The 17,228-nt window shown below is 42.8% G+C and overlaps 1 protein-coding gene across 1 annotated transcript in view; it reads left to right on the forward strand.

The window, feature by feature from the left end:
• The first annotated feature begins 4,379 nt into the window (after positions 1 to 4,379).
• dyrk1b (dual-specificity tyrosine-(Y)-phosphorylation regulated kinase 1B) overlaps positions 4,380 to 17,228 on the forward strand; it is a 26,734-nt gene continuing 13,885 nt past the window's right edge. Inside the window, exon 1 of the mRNA XM_034874920.1 lies at positions 4,380 to 6,403. Coding sequence (XP_034730811.1) covers positions 6,301 to 6,403 — 103 coding nt within the window. The 5' untranslated portion in view covers positions 4,380 to 6,300. The remainder of the gene's footprint in view (positions 6,404 to 17,228) is intronic.

Here is a 17,228-nt window from a genome sequence, read left to right on the forward strand (position 1 = left end):
AGGCACGTGAGTGTTGGAGTCTGCTTGCCTCCTCGCAACTCTCTGCCGTTGTAATCTCCGCTGTCTGGTCGTTAGTACAGCTGAACGTGACTTGGTGGAAGCTTGTCAGTAATTCTGTGAAGGGAAATACTAATCAGTGATATAGACATAGCAATGCGTTTCCCAACTATCAACAGAGAAACGGATGCATCTCATTCCACAGCCTGTTTAAGTCGCTGCGTAGAAGCAGCAATGTGCTGTATCACTACAGAGCTTATAACGAGGTTTACAAGTTTAGCTAGGATTTTAAATCAATGAACATATAAAAAATAACCTGCTCAGAGTGAATTCAACTGCTCTAAAAATGCAAAGACAAACTCAGATAGAGAAATACATTTAGACATTGATATTTATGTTCAGGGCTTTAACTGCTTATTAATTGTATGCACCAATGTACACAGTTATTACTGCATATGACAGCTGCCCTTAGAATATTAGGTTCATTTAAATCCAAGTTTAACATTTGTCATTACAACTTTTTGAATATAAATTCCAGTAAATAATTTGAAATCGTTTATGTTGTGTTGTAAAGCTGGTAATTACAGCAGGGCATTAAATCAACATGTGAAGTATCTTATAAAGACATTTAGACACAAAATATTTGTCCATTGATTTGTAATCTAGATATGTAAATGTTGCGGTATTCTGCCCAAACATGGGTATTTTATTTTAGTCCTAGTTCTTTGTCTGTTTGAAAAACTAGATTTTTTAAATGTTAATTTGTATGGTTTGTGTTTAGAGGGCTTGTGGTGGGTAACGGTTAATATAACCATTTTAGTGAACAAACCTCCTTATAATGAACAGAGAAACTTCAGATCAGTTGTGTAGGTCAGCTGTTTGCATACGTTTGTAGTATATAAATGTCCTGTCATCCCAACACAAGAACAAGAGTCAGTACACACACACACACACACACACACACACACACACACACACAATTGTTCACCTGTTGCTCGTCTGCCTGTCATTGTGGAGCTGAGATAATTGTGGGGTTTGCATGGCATGATGAGAGAGGAAATGCAGTACGACCCATGTTTTTTCCTCAGTGCAAAAAGACACGTTCACAGCCACCTTCTTGTGTCCTGTTAGTTGGGTATCTGATGGCATGCCTTTCCATGCAGAAAGATACTTGACAAAATCCAAATGAGTGTGCATGAACAAGTGAAATGGATGGTTTATGGCCTAAAATGTGTCAAATTGTCTTCAATTACTGCAAAGTCTGCACAGATTCAGTTCCAGATCAGTTTGCACTTTGCACAGCTTTTCTTGCCGCACCTTAAAACACCTTTTCTTGCAACTGGTCAGGAGTGCCACTTTGTAGGTTTTGTGTGTGTTCTTTGAACCACATATTTCCTGTGTATTTCCTTTGTTTATGTTGTATTTACTGCATGCATTCCCTGTGATATGTTGATGAAAATGTAAATGAACCAACATATTTTTCATTGTCTTATTTGCACATTTCAGTCATGAAATCAACAGTTTTAACCAAACTGAAAATGTCATACGATATAGTAGGCAATGCTAAATGGCCCTAAAGTCCATTATGTAAAAATGCTAGTAACAAGATTCCTATTGTGTTACTGCGAGTTCATGTAAAGTCAAGGTGAAGAAGGCCAGTGCCTAATGCTGCTATATTTGTCTGCACACTTTGAGATAAATGGGATGATCAGCACATTTTATTAGATGGGAGGAAGTATTTGTGATGAAGTTCAGCATATTTAGAAAGTATACAACATTATGTTTGGGCCTGAATCAACTAAACAGTCACCAAGTTATCCATTAGGCATGTTAATGACAAAACCTCTAGGCTACACAAAAGCACAGAAATCTAGCATTTGAAATATATACTGTATATATTTACGATTTCTCGGAAAAGAAATGGCAACCAGTTATTTTTTCTCTGACTATTCATGGTGATACAAGAGAAGATGTGATTGTTGTTGTGTCTACCAGCCGGAATTGCATTGAATTTATAGCATACATTGTTTGGATGGATTTCACTTTGGGATTTATTTATTATCTCCACTCCTCCGTAGCAGCGTACAAAGTCCAACTTCTGGTGTGGATGGACAGACCTCGAGGTCCAGTTACTTTGCACCTGACGCTGTCTTTAAACCTTTCAACACAGGACATGTTCAATTTGGTTTGGATCAGAGTGGACTGAGCCACTAAAATCATGGCACCATCCATTTACTTCCTATGGAACTAGGAATTTACCCTGGCCCCCACTCAGACAGACCTGGTCCCTCCGAGCCAGGCACTGGGCCTTTTTGAAGCAGAACACCTGTAGAGAGACTGTTCAGCGTGCACTACTGCTGTGCTGTATAATGTTACTTCCTGCTTGTTTACGACTTATCTTTTTAATGCAAGACCTATAATTATAGCATGTTATTAGTCTATGCTATCTTAATTTAGCTGTGACTGATCAGCTGTTTTCTGTGTGTGTGTGTGTGTGTGAAAGAGAGAGAGAGAGAGAGAGAGCAGGGATTTGAACCATGGGTTCTGGATCTTGAGTAGATTACCAGGGAAGCTGCAGGAACCGCCAGAGTCAATGGGACATTGCACTACACGTTCTGAGCGTTGCCTTGGAAGTTTGCACAATTTTTGCAAACTATAACAATACTTTACAATTAATTAAAGATGCTGTCAACACTTTAAACCATGTGTTGCTATTGCAGCTTGCCATTATTGGGCTTTATCAGCAAATTATGACTAACACACTGCTGTTTCAGTTCAGGATTATCAGCGGGGACTTTACCTTTTGTACAGTTGAGTAAGCAAGCTTCAGTGAACTCTCTTTATGACTTATTACTGACTTATTAATGTGCACAGGTTAAATATAAAGATCACATTCAAAAGAACTCCAGAGCCCCACATTAGTCAGTGCAGGGTAAATTTTCCCTTAAGGAGCTGCGAGCTGGGTTGTGTGTGCCGAGCTGTTCCCAGGCAGCATTGTGCCTGATTTAGCCGGAATGCTCGGATAGCAACAGTAACAACTTTTAGCTTTGGCTGGTTTGTGATCATCTCAGCTGTAGAGAGTCACTCAGTGCAGACCATGTGCTGCTCATGGAAGCCTTTGCCCCGGCTGTATCTCCACCCCCCACCCCGGGTCTCCCCCTCCCTCTTTCCATTTCTACCTGACATCTTCAAACTATTTCCGCGTCATACCTACCTCGCGCCGTTTGACAGACACTGGGAAACTAAGCCGAGCGCCCCTCCCACAGACCCCACCGCTACCCAATTACAGCCAAGGATGGGACTTTATGTAGCCAATTGCGTAGCAGCTGCCGCCGCGTCGGGTAGCAACAGAGCCCATAGAGGGTGCGTGCTGCTGAGGGAGAGGGTAGAGGCAGCCTCTGCCCGAGCACAGAGAAGTTAGAACATTTTGAAACACTGAATGAACAGAATGAGCCTTTGTGTGTAACATGGTGGCAGTAATCAAACCTGGTTGTCCGCTCATTATGTGTTTACGCTTACTTGGCTATTAATAAAGCTCATTTCTGATTCTTAGTGCACATGTGAGGTTGTTAAACGGCTTAATCACCGTTGGTGTATCCTGTGTGAAACTGGCTCCAATCTAAACTAGTATGTATATATATATATATATATATATATATATATATATATATATATATATATATATATATATATATATATATATATATATATATATATATATATATATATATATATATATATATATATATATATATATATATATATATATAAAAAGACGTGTTGTCCCATTTTAGAGGCGTTTATCTGTACCATTCACCCAGAAACGTTGCACTATGCGCTTGTTGTACGCACACCATAATATACTTTTCTGATCCTAAACTCTATGTAGTTTACAATTAAAGCTATCTTTGTAAACCTTTTGAAAATAACGCCAATGTATTTTAGAATGTGATTCGGTCACGTTTAGAAAAGTAGCCTAACCCCTATTAAAGGAAGTGGTTTTATGAACGTAGCAGAGCTGTATCCATACACTAACTAACTAAGTAAATAAGGTGTTTAAGTAAAGGTTGTGTATGTATGAGTGAATATAAAGTTCCAGTATGTATATCCCGCTGTTACTATAAATGGCCAGGACAGCAGAGGTCTGCTTGGAAGAGACTACTGTGGTCCGAGGGAAGGTTACTGTCCTGCTAACTCACTCACTCGGGTTGTTAGTCACTTTACATGAACCCAGTCGCCATGTGAGGGATGGTTCATGTGAAATCCCCGGTGAAATGTCCCCAATGTGGCGTTTTCGCCCTGTGTGTGTATGTGAACGGTGTTCCCAGTTGTACGTGAAGCTGCGCCAGACTGACCAGCTCCGACCCCCGCCAGCGGCTTGGTACAGTCCCTATCGCAGGGTGGGGGAGCTGTGTGGGAGAGGAGCACAGATTCCGTCTAACGGAGAAGCACGGAAAGGGAAACGGGCGAGAAACATGAGTCGAAATCGCCCTTGTGAAGGTTTCCACCTTGAAGGAATAAAACTTCTCCCCCGATTGTAGGAAGGACGAGGAAAGGAGGACATTAATGTGAGAAAGAGAGCGGAAGCAGACGGAAGAAGAGGCGCGTCAAAGGCGTCTGACAGCCAGCTCAGGAACTTCGCTGGATTTGGTTTCTTTACTTTACTTTAAGACGAGTCTCGACTCTTGGCTCCGTAGATGTTCACGCGGTGTCTGTGATTGTATATGTCAGTGGCGGACCTGTTCCTGGACCGAGTGGTGCTTTGGTAAACAGAAGGCACCATCGCAGTTTGGAAGTACAATGCAGGCCGTCAGCGGCTTGATCTATGTATGTGGCCACCGCGGGGACAAGCCCACGTACTGGATCTAAACTTTGTCTCCCAGCTTCGCCGAGTTCCTCTCGGCCCGGGACTGTGGATATATCCAGTTAGGAGGGACTTTCTGTGGACCTGCGCTGTAAATCAACACGTTGCAGTGGGATTGCTTTGTTTACATGCGTGTGTGCAGCAGAGACGACGGCCTGCGTAGTGTATGGGGATTACGTTGTTGACTCGTCTAAAGGGGCTCCTTCTCACCCTGGCACAGGCACGCCACCTTCAGCTGTAGGCGGCTGAAGGGGAGCTGAGTGACCGCAACACACAGTGGAGCTCTGGCTGTGCAGGCTCTGTGACATCGCTCTGCGTGTGTGTGTGTGTGTGTGAGTGTGTGTGTGTCTTTGTGTGTCACTGGATTAATCTGAGTGGTAACATCACTCCACACTGCCCGACTCTGTCCAGTGACGAGTCCCCCAGAAAGCGCCAGTAATTGGAGCTATTTTTAGAGTAAGGCATGGGGTAAAAGCGGGCAGCTGGAAACCCAACTCCCCCTCCACCTCCTTCTCTGCCACCCCTGCTAACACACTACCTCGCTCTGCCCACACGGAGGGCAGTATGCTGGGCGAGCCTGGTTAGCACAGACTTACCTTGTGGCTAGTTACTGTGTTTTGCTAGGGGTCTGGACGAAAAACACACATTGGATGAACTTGTTCTGCTGATTGATATGAGATCTGTTGGAACCATAAATTGACCTGGGAATACTACCTGCACTATATTCTAAAGTTAGGGCTGCACTGGACACAACAACCCGGTACTGGATTACTACTAAGATGTCTGAACAAATATTAGCTGTGTACTTTTGGTTCAACCTATCATAAGCAAGTAGAGTCTATCCTTGTAGCCCTTGGACATTTAGCTCAAACTCTTAATCTGAGTAGCCACTCGTTACCATACTGAAGTAGAAGAAAGGCCTACTTTTGACTACTTAAAGTATCAGTCACCAGCGATCTGGAGCGGTACAAACCTCCAGCACACAGAAAGAATGCACGAAACTGCCGAAATCAACGAAACAAAAAGCTAACCTGATTTACCAAATATTCTATTCCCCCTGAACCCACAGAGCAACAGAATATATATGTAGAATGAGAGATCTATATCTATAGTGTAACTCCACAGAAGATTACATCCTTTATATTTTTACTTCAGAGAGACAAGCTGCCTGTACACCAGTTGGTTGCCTTAGAAACCACAGTCACAAAAAAGAGAAAAGAAACAAGCCAGAGAAGACGGTGCCTTTTGATTGGTTGGTTGGTTTCCCACCATTTCAAGATTAATTGATTTAGTTGGATGTAAACTGTTTGAAGTGAACTCTGGGATTGAAAACACGCCTCATGACAGGCTAAACCCCTACAAGCTCCGCCCACTTGCCAATTAAGTGTTGTGATTGGCCATATCTTCCCTGCTGGATTGAACAATTACCGAGCATTTCCATGGTGATCACGTCATCATCCGCGGAGGACAAGACTGTGCCCCCTTGCAGGATGGTCCAAACAGAACCCTGGATCAGCTCTGCCCTGCTGCGCAAGAATAAGAGTCAGTACACACACACACAAACACACAAACACACACACACACACACACACACACAAAAACACACAAACACTGATAGAAATGGTTGAAATTCTCTTCCTTACTTCACAGTATAGCCATAAGTCTACTTCTGTGTTGATGCAGTTCTACTATACTAATGTGCTGTAACTCTGTCAGTAATCTAAAGAGGTTGTATGTGTTTTAGTTGATATGTCACAGCATTTGTGTGAGTGTGTGTCAGTATGATCACATGTAACAGTGTGTGTCAGCATAGTTAACAGTTTGTAATGCATGTGTTGGACAGTTTGGCTTTCCATCAACATTGTTTGAGCCTGAACCTGCATGATCAGCCTCCAGGTGGGTGTGAACACACTCCCGCTCCATACCTGTCGGTGTGTCCTGCAGCAGGACGCGCTGAGCTGAGGAGACGGGATGGGAGGATGCTGTCTGTCTGGCTGACAGCTTTACTACTAAACGCATGTTGGGAAGCAATTTGTTAGACTGCTTTCAGTTACACTATTAATCTATGATCCAAACACACACAACAACTTTACTTTGAAGTGGAGTGAATTCCCAGATCAACTATTTTATTAGTGGTGCAACAAGTAGTCAGTGCCTCTCTGCCTATCTGTGCGTTGACTGTTGAAGTCCTTCCATCATCAGCGGTACTCGGAGCAGACAGAGAAGCTCGTCTGCTCCACAACATTACTAAAACAAAGTGCACACCCAATATATTTGACTGACTCTGAGCACAGAAAGAGAGAGAACTTGAACCGAGTCACTTTCTACTCAGCAGCTGTTATCAACCTGTTCTTCATATCAGGACCATTTACATGTTAGGATTAAAAACTTTGGAGAGGCCTGAGTGTGCCTGAATTAGTTCTAACTGCTGTTTCAAACACTCTCTTGCTGCAGTGCTTTACATTTTTTTGAGTTTTCAACCTCACTTGCACATTGATTTTGATTGTATTTTTATTCAGTGAAATATATGAAAGATGCAGTTTCTTCAGAGTAACGAGGTCCTTGGTTCAAATCCACAGATGGCAGAATGGATGCAAATAATACTGAATTAAGTTAGCGTGTGTGTGTGTTTGTGTGTGTTAGTTGGGTAATGTAGTAAATATTGACCTATATTTGTCGTCTTTGTTGGGGATTTCAGTTATTGTTGCTGCATTATTTGCTTCCATGTGTATACAGTAAGTGAAAGGAATCCAGGTGGGGACCTAATTCTTACTCCAGGGTTGTCAGGGATGAGTTCCATCTTTTCCTCATCTGACAGAATATACATTGCCTATAACAATACAGTGACTCTAGCTGTATGTGTTTTTTTACACACACTTGATTTTGTATTGTTCCAATCTTCTCCACTAGACTGGACTGTGTCGTAATGCAAAGCCATGCCAGTGTTGATGGTTTATGCCAGGCAAAATGTGAACATGAAATAATGCCAAGTTTATAGATTTGTTAAATGGTCTTCTGTGTATGTTTCTTGCAGTGGTTTGCAGAATCTGAGTTCAGAGCCTCGCTGTGTCCTCATTACCAGTGGAAAACCCATCTGTGCTGTTGTGACTATTTGCATCAAAATGCTTTCATTTTTGGGAAATAAGGTTTCTAGTGGCCCGTGCATGTCTGTTGTTATTCATTGAAGGGTTGTTAGTCAAAGTTAGTGATTCTCAACAACTTGCAGGGCTCAGCCAGTGGGCCTGGGCTGCAAAGGTCTTTCGTAACACCCCTGTGACCTTATTGGTGGCAACAAATGTACACAATCATGTAGATCATTTTCAGTAGTTGGGGTGTCTCTGTGGCTTAGAGAAACCCGCCATGAGCCACTAGGTCCTGGACAGAAACTCTTTCCCTCTATGTAGTATGGAGTGTTTATGGCTTGCGTCTACAGTCATGTCAGACTAAACCATACTTGAGGTCAAAATCCTCGTAAGACATCGTACATCCATCGTAAGACAAACAAATAACATACCTAATTCAGGTTAACAGTATGTGTTATTAGAATTAGGAGGGACACTTAATAATGTTGTCGTTACCAATGTTTAGTTTGTTTTTCTTTTTTATGAAAAGAATCTTATGCAAGTCCACCGTGATTGCCATTTAACGCCACACTGCAGTGCATTGTGGGGTTTTCCCTTAGGCAAAGTCTGCAAAGGTGCAGACTTATGGAGTGTTCATAAAGTCTGTGACAGAGCCCTCGGACACTCAGGGTTGTCCCACCCATTTCCCAGTGGTACAGCCCTGAGCTCAACGGACTTGCTGGTCTGTGAGTGCATAAGGAGGGACAGAGGTCTATCACAGCAGAAGCCTTTACTCATTTATGTAATGTAGTACAATTAGGAATGTTGATTTAAACCTAAAGCCTCCTGCATTCTCTTTAATAAATGTGCTTTAATGCGAAGGTGTGCAGAAAGGGTTGAATTAGCTCATATTACTCAATCAAAAAATTACATTTTTTGTCAGTTGGAAATGATGCAAAAATTTAAAAAAAAAGATTTAATTGGAGTTACAACAAAACAACACAACTTAAAGCAACATGTGCGACGGGGCCTATTCCATGTATCAAACACATAGGCAGTGCTGGTGTGTGTGTGTGTGGATCAGACACTGTGTCAGAACACTGTGATGTAATGACGGGGTCATCGTGGGGCCCGGACCCTGACTCCAGCTTCTTCAGTAGGACGCCAGAGTTGGGCCCTTCCCACTGGAGCTGCTGGGCGCTGCATATCTTGTGGAGGGATCAGCTGTCAGGAAGCTAGTTTTGTTTTTATGTATTTAATTTTTGTTCTTGTATTTAAAGTTCCAGTTGTATTAAATAGTTACTCTTTTGTATTGGAGTTTGTAACATACCTAAATGTTAATTTTGACTTAAAGATTTTTAGATTTTTGTGTAAATGCACATCAGTTCCAAATATCAGTTATCTGTTTCATTACCTTCTAATAGTTATTATCTTGTTTGACAGGGATGGTTGTTGTTCAACGTTTGAAAAAAGACTTTCGAAGGGACAGAAAGATGATTTGGTGGAACCAGCCAAAGCCATATGAACTGATCTACGTCTTTATTATGTTATATATAGTTATGTGCGTAGTCTGATTAGACTTTTTCTAGCATGAGATCTATCTGTTGTTGTGTAAGTGCTGATTGCAGATCAAGACCTCAGTTCTTTTCATGGACTCCCAAAGCTTTAGAAACCGCAGTCATAATGGATTATTTTAACTTTCACTGGAATTTGTAGGCCTTTTCTATGTGTTCTGGCCTTTCGTCCACACAAACGGCGTTATAGGTCACTGTAAACGCTGGTTTTAGAATACTCCCTCCAGGGTGATGACTTTTAAAAATACAAGGGGAAAAACCAAGTTTTGTCTTGTAATTTCAGAGAGGGCATTGTTATCTGCTTTGCGCCGCGTCACAAATGAGCCGCCATTTCTTTCCACATAAATGTACACTTACTCTTCCATTGTGTTGAGGGTCAGATGCTAAGCGGGTCACTGCCATATGTTCTAACACTGCCGCTCCGGTCCTGGACGAGACAGTCGGACTTCTAGTGGGTGGGTATTCCTCCGGTAACCATTTTTTTCCCAGGCTTTTGATTGGCCAACAACTAGGCTCCCTCTTAGCTTGGCATGCTCTTGAAAGTTCTCCAGTTATGTTTTTGCGTTTAAAAAACAACAACCGTTGTACGATAGTGGTGAAACACTTGATGAATACAGGCCCTGATGGCTTTAGGTGTTGTTTTGCTGCGTCACTAGGGCTAAACAATATTACAATTTAGTATGCAATTTTGTAGTACTTTTATCTTTCTCCTTCCTTATGAATATGAATCTTACTGATCTCCTGTCAGTCATAGTGCTGTAACAAACTAAATTGCAAACTGACTGTGGCTCTACATCTCTAAAATACTGTGATAACTCAAATCCTCATTCCAATATATTAAAGACAACAGCTTTACCATGCTTTCTTTCTCTGCAGGCCGTGAGTCCGGCCTACCTGTCAGCCACACATCTTTGTACTCTTTGTACTGAGCTTAACTTCCAGGCCTTTAATCAGCACTAAGAGGTGTTGGGACGCCTGTGTAGCTCACCTGGTTAATCTTGTGCCCCACATATCAAGGCTCAGTCCTTACTGCAGCGGCCGCGGGTTTGATTCTGCCCTGCGGCCCTTTGTTGCATGTCCTTCCCTTGCTTTCTCCCCTTATGTCTTAAGCTCTCCTGTCAATATAGGCGTAAAAGAATGATCTTAAAAAGGTGTGACTACATCTTCCACTGGTTTCTTACAGCAGGATGATTGATTAGGTGTCAACATGCTCTGGTCCCTTGCTATATTTAATATCTATATTTCAGAACCCATATCTGTTTTAGATTCTAGGAAGGAGCCTAGCCTAGCCTAGCCTAGCCTTTATCTCCAGGGCCCAGAGGCTCTGGATGCACCTGCCCAGGGATATACAAACATAGATTAATCAGAGAGAGTAACTTTAATTGACTTGATTTGTTGATGTTTTATGTCTGCTTTGTATTATTGTCTCAAGAGTACAGCTAAATACAGATTATTTGTGCTGATCGGTGTTTGTATAGCATAATCATCATTGGTCCTCCAGGTGCCCCACCCCATCCTTCATCATCAGACCTGTGTAGTTTACATGTAGCCATGTTCCCTCCCGTGTGGTTTGACTTATTGTTGGATGTTTGCTACTGTGATGGTGTCTGGTTATTGCAGTCTATTAGTGGCTGTAGTACTTTTTCATGTTTTTATGTGCTCTGCTGCTACCTGTTTCTGTTACTGGACTACATTTAAGTTTTTGTGTAGCTGGTCCTGGGAGAACATCACCCGTCGAGTATAGTCCAGGGATTTTCTACTGGAGGTGCTGTGACTGGGACCTGTGTGTTATCTGGTCAGTAGACGACTTGTTGCATGAACCTCTTGTAATAACCGGTTCATGTGTCTGCATGCTTATCTTTAAAGATTTGATTTGAACCCTAATGACCCAATTGCCACGCATGTATGCCATGTGCAGACACTACTATTAGACACTACTATTCTAATCAATACAGATGTCTCCACGGGCGGCGTAACGCCTCAACTTTTACTCACACTATTGTATACAGGACCATGATTAACATGATCCCAAGCATATAAGTCTACATTCTTTGGCATAAAACTACAGTGACTCAGGATGTTGAGTCACCCTGTAGGGGTTTAATCCCAATAATAAACCCAAATATTTCACAACTTACTCTATATTATCTAAATTAGTACACAGCTATGTACTAAAGAAATCAATAATTTGGCAGAAAATACAACATAACAGTCTTTAGAATGCTGTAACGGACCAATTTAAAGCTGTGTAATAAAAAGAGCTATGGACACTGCATAGGGTGCAACAAACATTATTGAGCCACGAAAAATAAAATAACCTACCATTTAACAACAGAATTAAAAACCTCACCAAACGCCAGAATAGCATATTAAAGAGTAAAAGAAATCTGCACAGGTTTTGCGCGTAATGTGCACCCACACACACGGACACACACACACACACACACTCACGCACACATGGGGACACAAACACACATGGACACACAAACGGTCACACACACATTGACACAGACAAACTTACACACACACACACACACACACACACATGATTATCGCCATGTTGCCTAGCAGTGTGGACGTGTCCTCTGGAGAGAGTTCCAACCATCCCAGTGGGTTTGTTTTTGTACTCACCTGTCTGAACAACATTCGGTGAAGTCCTCTTCTCTGCTCTACTTTCATCTTTTTCACCACCATTAACCGTTTAGCATTTAGCATGTTAGCTAGACCCAGCGTGCACCTGTTGGTCACACCCCAGTGTGTGTGTGTGTTTGTGTGTGTTTGTTTGATTGGGTTACTTTGCATCCCTCCTGCAGGTACATCTTCAACTCCATCCTCACGCACTTTATCACGACTGTGATTGAAACAGAAGTGACTTGAAACATAGTGAAAATACTTGAGATAAAAGTAATGTTAAGTAAAATGACTGAAATCCTTGTGACCTGTTAGAGTAAAGATACACATCTGAAGCTGCTGCTGCTCCTTTGTATACCCAGTGTTGGCCTTACTTACTTACTCCTCTTCACACCCTGTGGGACATAGGGCTTCAATGAGCAGTCTCCATTGCATTCGGCCCCTGGCAGCATGTTGGGACTTCCCCAGGACAGGTTCATCTCTTCCAGCTCTTGGTGCTTTTGGGCCTCCCAGGTTTGTTTTTGCCAGGTGGTGTCCATCTTAAGGCGAATTTTGTGGTGCAGTCCTGCTCCATCCTCAACACATGTCCTAGCCATCTCAGGTGTCTGTGCCTAGTTGCCTTGGTGATGCTCCAGCTTCCCGTTTACTTGTACGGTTCATTGTCGGAGCTCTTATTAGACCAAAAGATCTGGCTTATTCATCGGAGGCATCCATTATGGAACACTTCCGCTCTTCTCATGTCTGTTTGGACAACTCACTGTTTGCCTTACTCCTCTTTTTCCAACAATGTGTTTGTCCATCTGGGCGGAGGCCTCGGGGAATACCCAGGACTAGGTGGAGGGATTATATCTCCATCCTGGCCTGGGAACGCCTTAGGATCCCCCAGTCGGAGCTGGTTAATGTGGCTTGGGAAAGGCAAGTTTGGGGTCCCCTGCTGGAACTGCTGCCCCCGATACCGGATGAGAGGACAAAGATGGATGGATGGATGGATGGTGTTTGTCTGTTTACAATATATTATACACTAATATACACTAATACACTCATGCAGTTAGTTGAAGTTGAGCTGTATGAGTCACAATTTGTGAATTAAAGGCTGTGTGTGTGTGTGTGTGTGTGTGTGTGTGTGAGTGTGAGTGTGAGTGTGAGTGTGTGAGAGAGAGAGAGAGAGAGAGAGAGAGAGAGAGAGAGAGCGAGCGAGCGAGAAACGTGGCTATTTTGTACTAATTCTGTCAGATGGGGTTGTGCAAACATGAAGATAAAGTGCTGATGTTTTTTGTAGAAATAGTAGTTACTGCAGTAAAGCAACATGCAGAAAAGGTCTGCAAGTCAGAGCCGAACCTGCGTCTGGTGTGCACGCTCAACAAGGTGAGCTATCCAGTCCATGTAGTTTTTACACCTTATTTTATAGTTCAAGTAAAAGTTCCAAACATATAGAGTTTTAGCAGCCTTGGAGTGAAGTACAGGATCTCAGCAACACTGTTTGATTACTACATACTACTCTCTGTTAGTCCTGATTTATTTCATTGGACTTGTTCTCAAAGCTTGTCGGACTTGGACTTGTCTCTGACTTAAGTATTGACTAGAGTCGGGTTGAAATAGATTTGTAGTAAAGAGACCCTTGTCCAACTGTTGGTTCACTCTGATGGACCCTGGTACGAGCCCAGTTGGCTCCGTATTGTTTTTCCTCATCAGCCACTTGTTGTGAGCAGGAAGCATTAGTTTGTGGCTGTGCTGTCACCCTAAATATTGTTACATCATCGTGCATCAACACAATGTTGATGGAGAGATGAAACAGTGGGCAGTAGAAGAAACAATGGGCCCCCCGAGCAGGCATCTGATTGGAGTCAGGAAGGATAGGAGCGAGGGATGAGAGGTGGATGAATAGAAGAGAGAGAATCAGATTCCGAGGTAGAGAGGGTTGAGAAAGCAGGACGGATGATGAAGAAAAGGGGGAGGAGAGAGCGGCTGGTAGGGTAGGGTAGGTTGGGTTGCTAGGGGAGAGGATGTCAGACTGCTGCTGCTGAGAGCCAGCCTGCCATTGGAAGCTACTTCTTAGCAGGAGAGAGGCGGAAGAGGAGAGGGAGAAGTAGCTAATGAGTATTGTAGGCTGGTTGCTGAGACAGCACTGGGTTTATTTATAGAGTGCTGGCCAGCCAGCCCTTAGATACCAACAACGAATCAGCTGACAGAGAAAGAAGGGGCCCCGACCAATGGCAGTGTAGCAAGGGGGGTGCCAGATTGAGGAAGTGCTGTGAGTGCCTCTCAGTCTCTTAAAGAGACGGTGCAGATTTCTCAGTACTAGGCAGATATTTTCACCCCTCTCTCTCTCTCTCTCTCTCTCTCTCTCTCTCTCTCTCTCTCTCTCTCTCTCTCTCTCTCTCTCTCTCTAGCAGTGTCAGATCTGTAAGCAGGCCAGGACCCAGAGCACCACGACAGGCCCAGGGACGCTGATTGGATTACTTTCTCTACCTTATTATCACACAACACAACTACACAAGTACACACAAGCTGTTCAATGCTGCTGAGGGGTTTTTAACTTCACAAATAGAACCTCATCTAGCCACAGAGCTCTATTTAAAATCTTTTGGAAAAAGAGGTTGAGTACAGAATAGGAGAACTGTCTACACAGTGTATGCTAGGTAACAGTGCTGAGGAACCTATAATTACAAAAGTTATTCTTACATGTTCACTGGAAATGTCTGCCCTGAATTTTAGTGATATAAAAATAGACCTGATTCTGCAGCGCGGACATCTCTGTGACTTTGACTGGTATAGAGAACAGCAGTCGTGTTCTCAGAGCACAGGAGCTCAGCATTACAAACCGGGGATCCCTGTTTATGTAAAGCCCTGGTTGGCCATCCCATGGCCTTTTCCCAGACACCAGTACAGCCTGGTTCTTTGCTCTGACCTGCAGTATTATCACCCTCTCCATGCTGGACCAGTCTGTCTAAACGGATTGGCTCAACACCTGGTCGTACAAGTGACGATAGAAAAACCAGCCTTTGTATAAGCCTGGTCATGACAGGTCATCACAATAAAAGATTTACACACACATATAGATTCTATACTGGGATGACATTTCTGCCTTCAGCTGGTTGGTGACATTTGTTTTGCATAAGTAGGGCCAACATTGATTCTTGGTGCTGATATTGCATTTACACAAGACAATTGCGACGTTACTATTGTTACTAAGAGTTTTACAGACGTCAAAAGCAGTTCTTTTCCACACGAATTTGTGATTAAGAGCAGGGAAAGAAAAAGAGAAGCAAAAGAATGGATTGATCTTTGATTTTTTTGGTCTTTATTGGAAACCATCAGTATGTCCATAGTTTAAGATTCAGATCTGGAACCTAAAACTCTAGACCAGCAGAAGCTTATAGCAAATAGTGGGATTAAGCTGTTGGCTAGCTACAACAATGATGAGATCAGTTCTCTCCAATGAACACAGTATAATTTTGAATTTTGTTGATATTTGTCACCTGACAGAAGAGAGACACCACACTGTAAAGCACTGTTACAGTACTGCACTGGTTGCCTATTTGAGGAGAGCCTGTCAAATACTAGGAACAGCCATCGCTCCTCAGTCCAGCAGCTGAGCCACTTCCTGTCCTGTGTAAATCCAGCCATCTCCTCTCATGTAGTAAACCGAGCTGTATTCTTACCCACACATGTCCTGGGTTGGTAGCTAGCTCATTGACAAGACCAGAATAAGATATCATTAACTTCACTCCAACAGTTAACTTAGCATCCACTCACCTGCTCTTGACCCATGATGATCACAAGAAGTACTCGGTGTGCACGTGACAGCTATGCTCCTCCACCATTTGTTGCAACTGATGCAGCACACTGATTGGTTATATCAGACTACCTTCTCTTTGGTTGGTGTGTAGGTGTCTGACAGGATGAGACTGACTGATGAAACTCAACAGCCCTTATATTGTTGTGCTGACCCCCTACTGGAGCTTCTTCAGTGTGTCCGGTGGAGTTGGCCCATATCTCAGTCTATTGAGCAAGAAGTCGGTAAAGAGCTCTTTGGCTGTTGTCTCACAGATTCACTAATTTTGAGCAGATTTTATGACCTCAGCAATTGTTCTTTTAAGTTCATTAGCAAAACACCACAAGTTGACCCGGCCAGAGAAAAGCAAAAACTTTGCAGTGCCAGCTTTAATTTTCTTTATCAAATGAAAGTCTTAAATTCCAGGGATATGCCTCTTTGCGATCTCTTTTTTAAGTTACAATAATTTGGCCATGTTTGTATTAGAGGAGAGACGTGTTGAGTCAAAACAAGCGCACCTAATTTCTCCCTGAAGGGCATCAACAAATGACAAGTGTGCGTTGCTCGGTGCGACTAAGTGTGCACAGGAAGAGGGGCAGGACCCCGATGTGAAGAACTTTAACTTGTGGGAGAAAGTGGAGGAAAGAAAAGGAACAGAATGTGTCAGAGGAAGATGGAGAGGAAGAACTGATATATTTATCCAAAATGCTCTGTTGGTAGCATACAAAGTTGTGCGGGCTGCTGCGTGGAACCAGATTCAAAGACAATGATTCATGAAGATACTTTGGTGGCAAAATGTTGTACACCCATTGAAACGTATCCAAAGGGCCAGCAAAACATGAGCAGACAATCTGTAGACTTTCTCTAAAGTTACCCAGCTAACATTTTTAGGAGACCAACATGTTCCAGTGAACTTTGCTAAAGGGAGAACACACAGTTAGAGGGTCAAAGTTTGGGATGAAAACACAGACACCACCCAGGAAAATGGTGAGGTCTCTTTGAATGTCCCCAGTGTTAGCATGGTTAGCATTGCTAATCATCTGTCCTGATTGACAGGTCCAAAGCATCCCTTGCTTTATGCTCTATTTTAAAATAAATGGGAGCATCATTTACTTAATGGGCATCATGCTGTATTGAAGAAGACTTGAAACTAGCAATTGAGACCATAAACTTATTATGAGATAATAAATCTAGAGAGAAGTTTTCTCAAAGACTTCTATAGAAACACACTTCTGCTTGGAGCCAGTGGAGTCTCCCCCTGCTGGAGGTTAGAGAGAATGCAGCTTTAAGGAGTCTCCCCCTGCTGGAGGTTAGAGAGAATGCAG

Source organism: Etheostoma cragini, chromosome 6, assembly GCF_013103735.1.
Source record: "Etheostoma cragini isolate CJK2018 chromosome 6, CSU_Ecrag_1.0, whole genome shotgun sequence".
In the NCBI taxonomy this organism is placed as follows: domain Eukaryota; kingdom Metazoa; phylum Chordata; class Actinopteri; order Perciformes; family Percidae; genus Etheostoma; species Etheostoma cragini.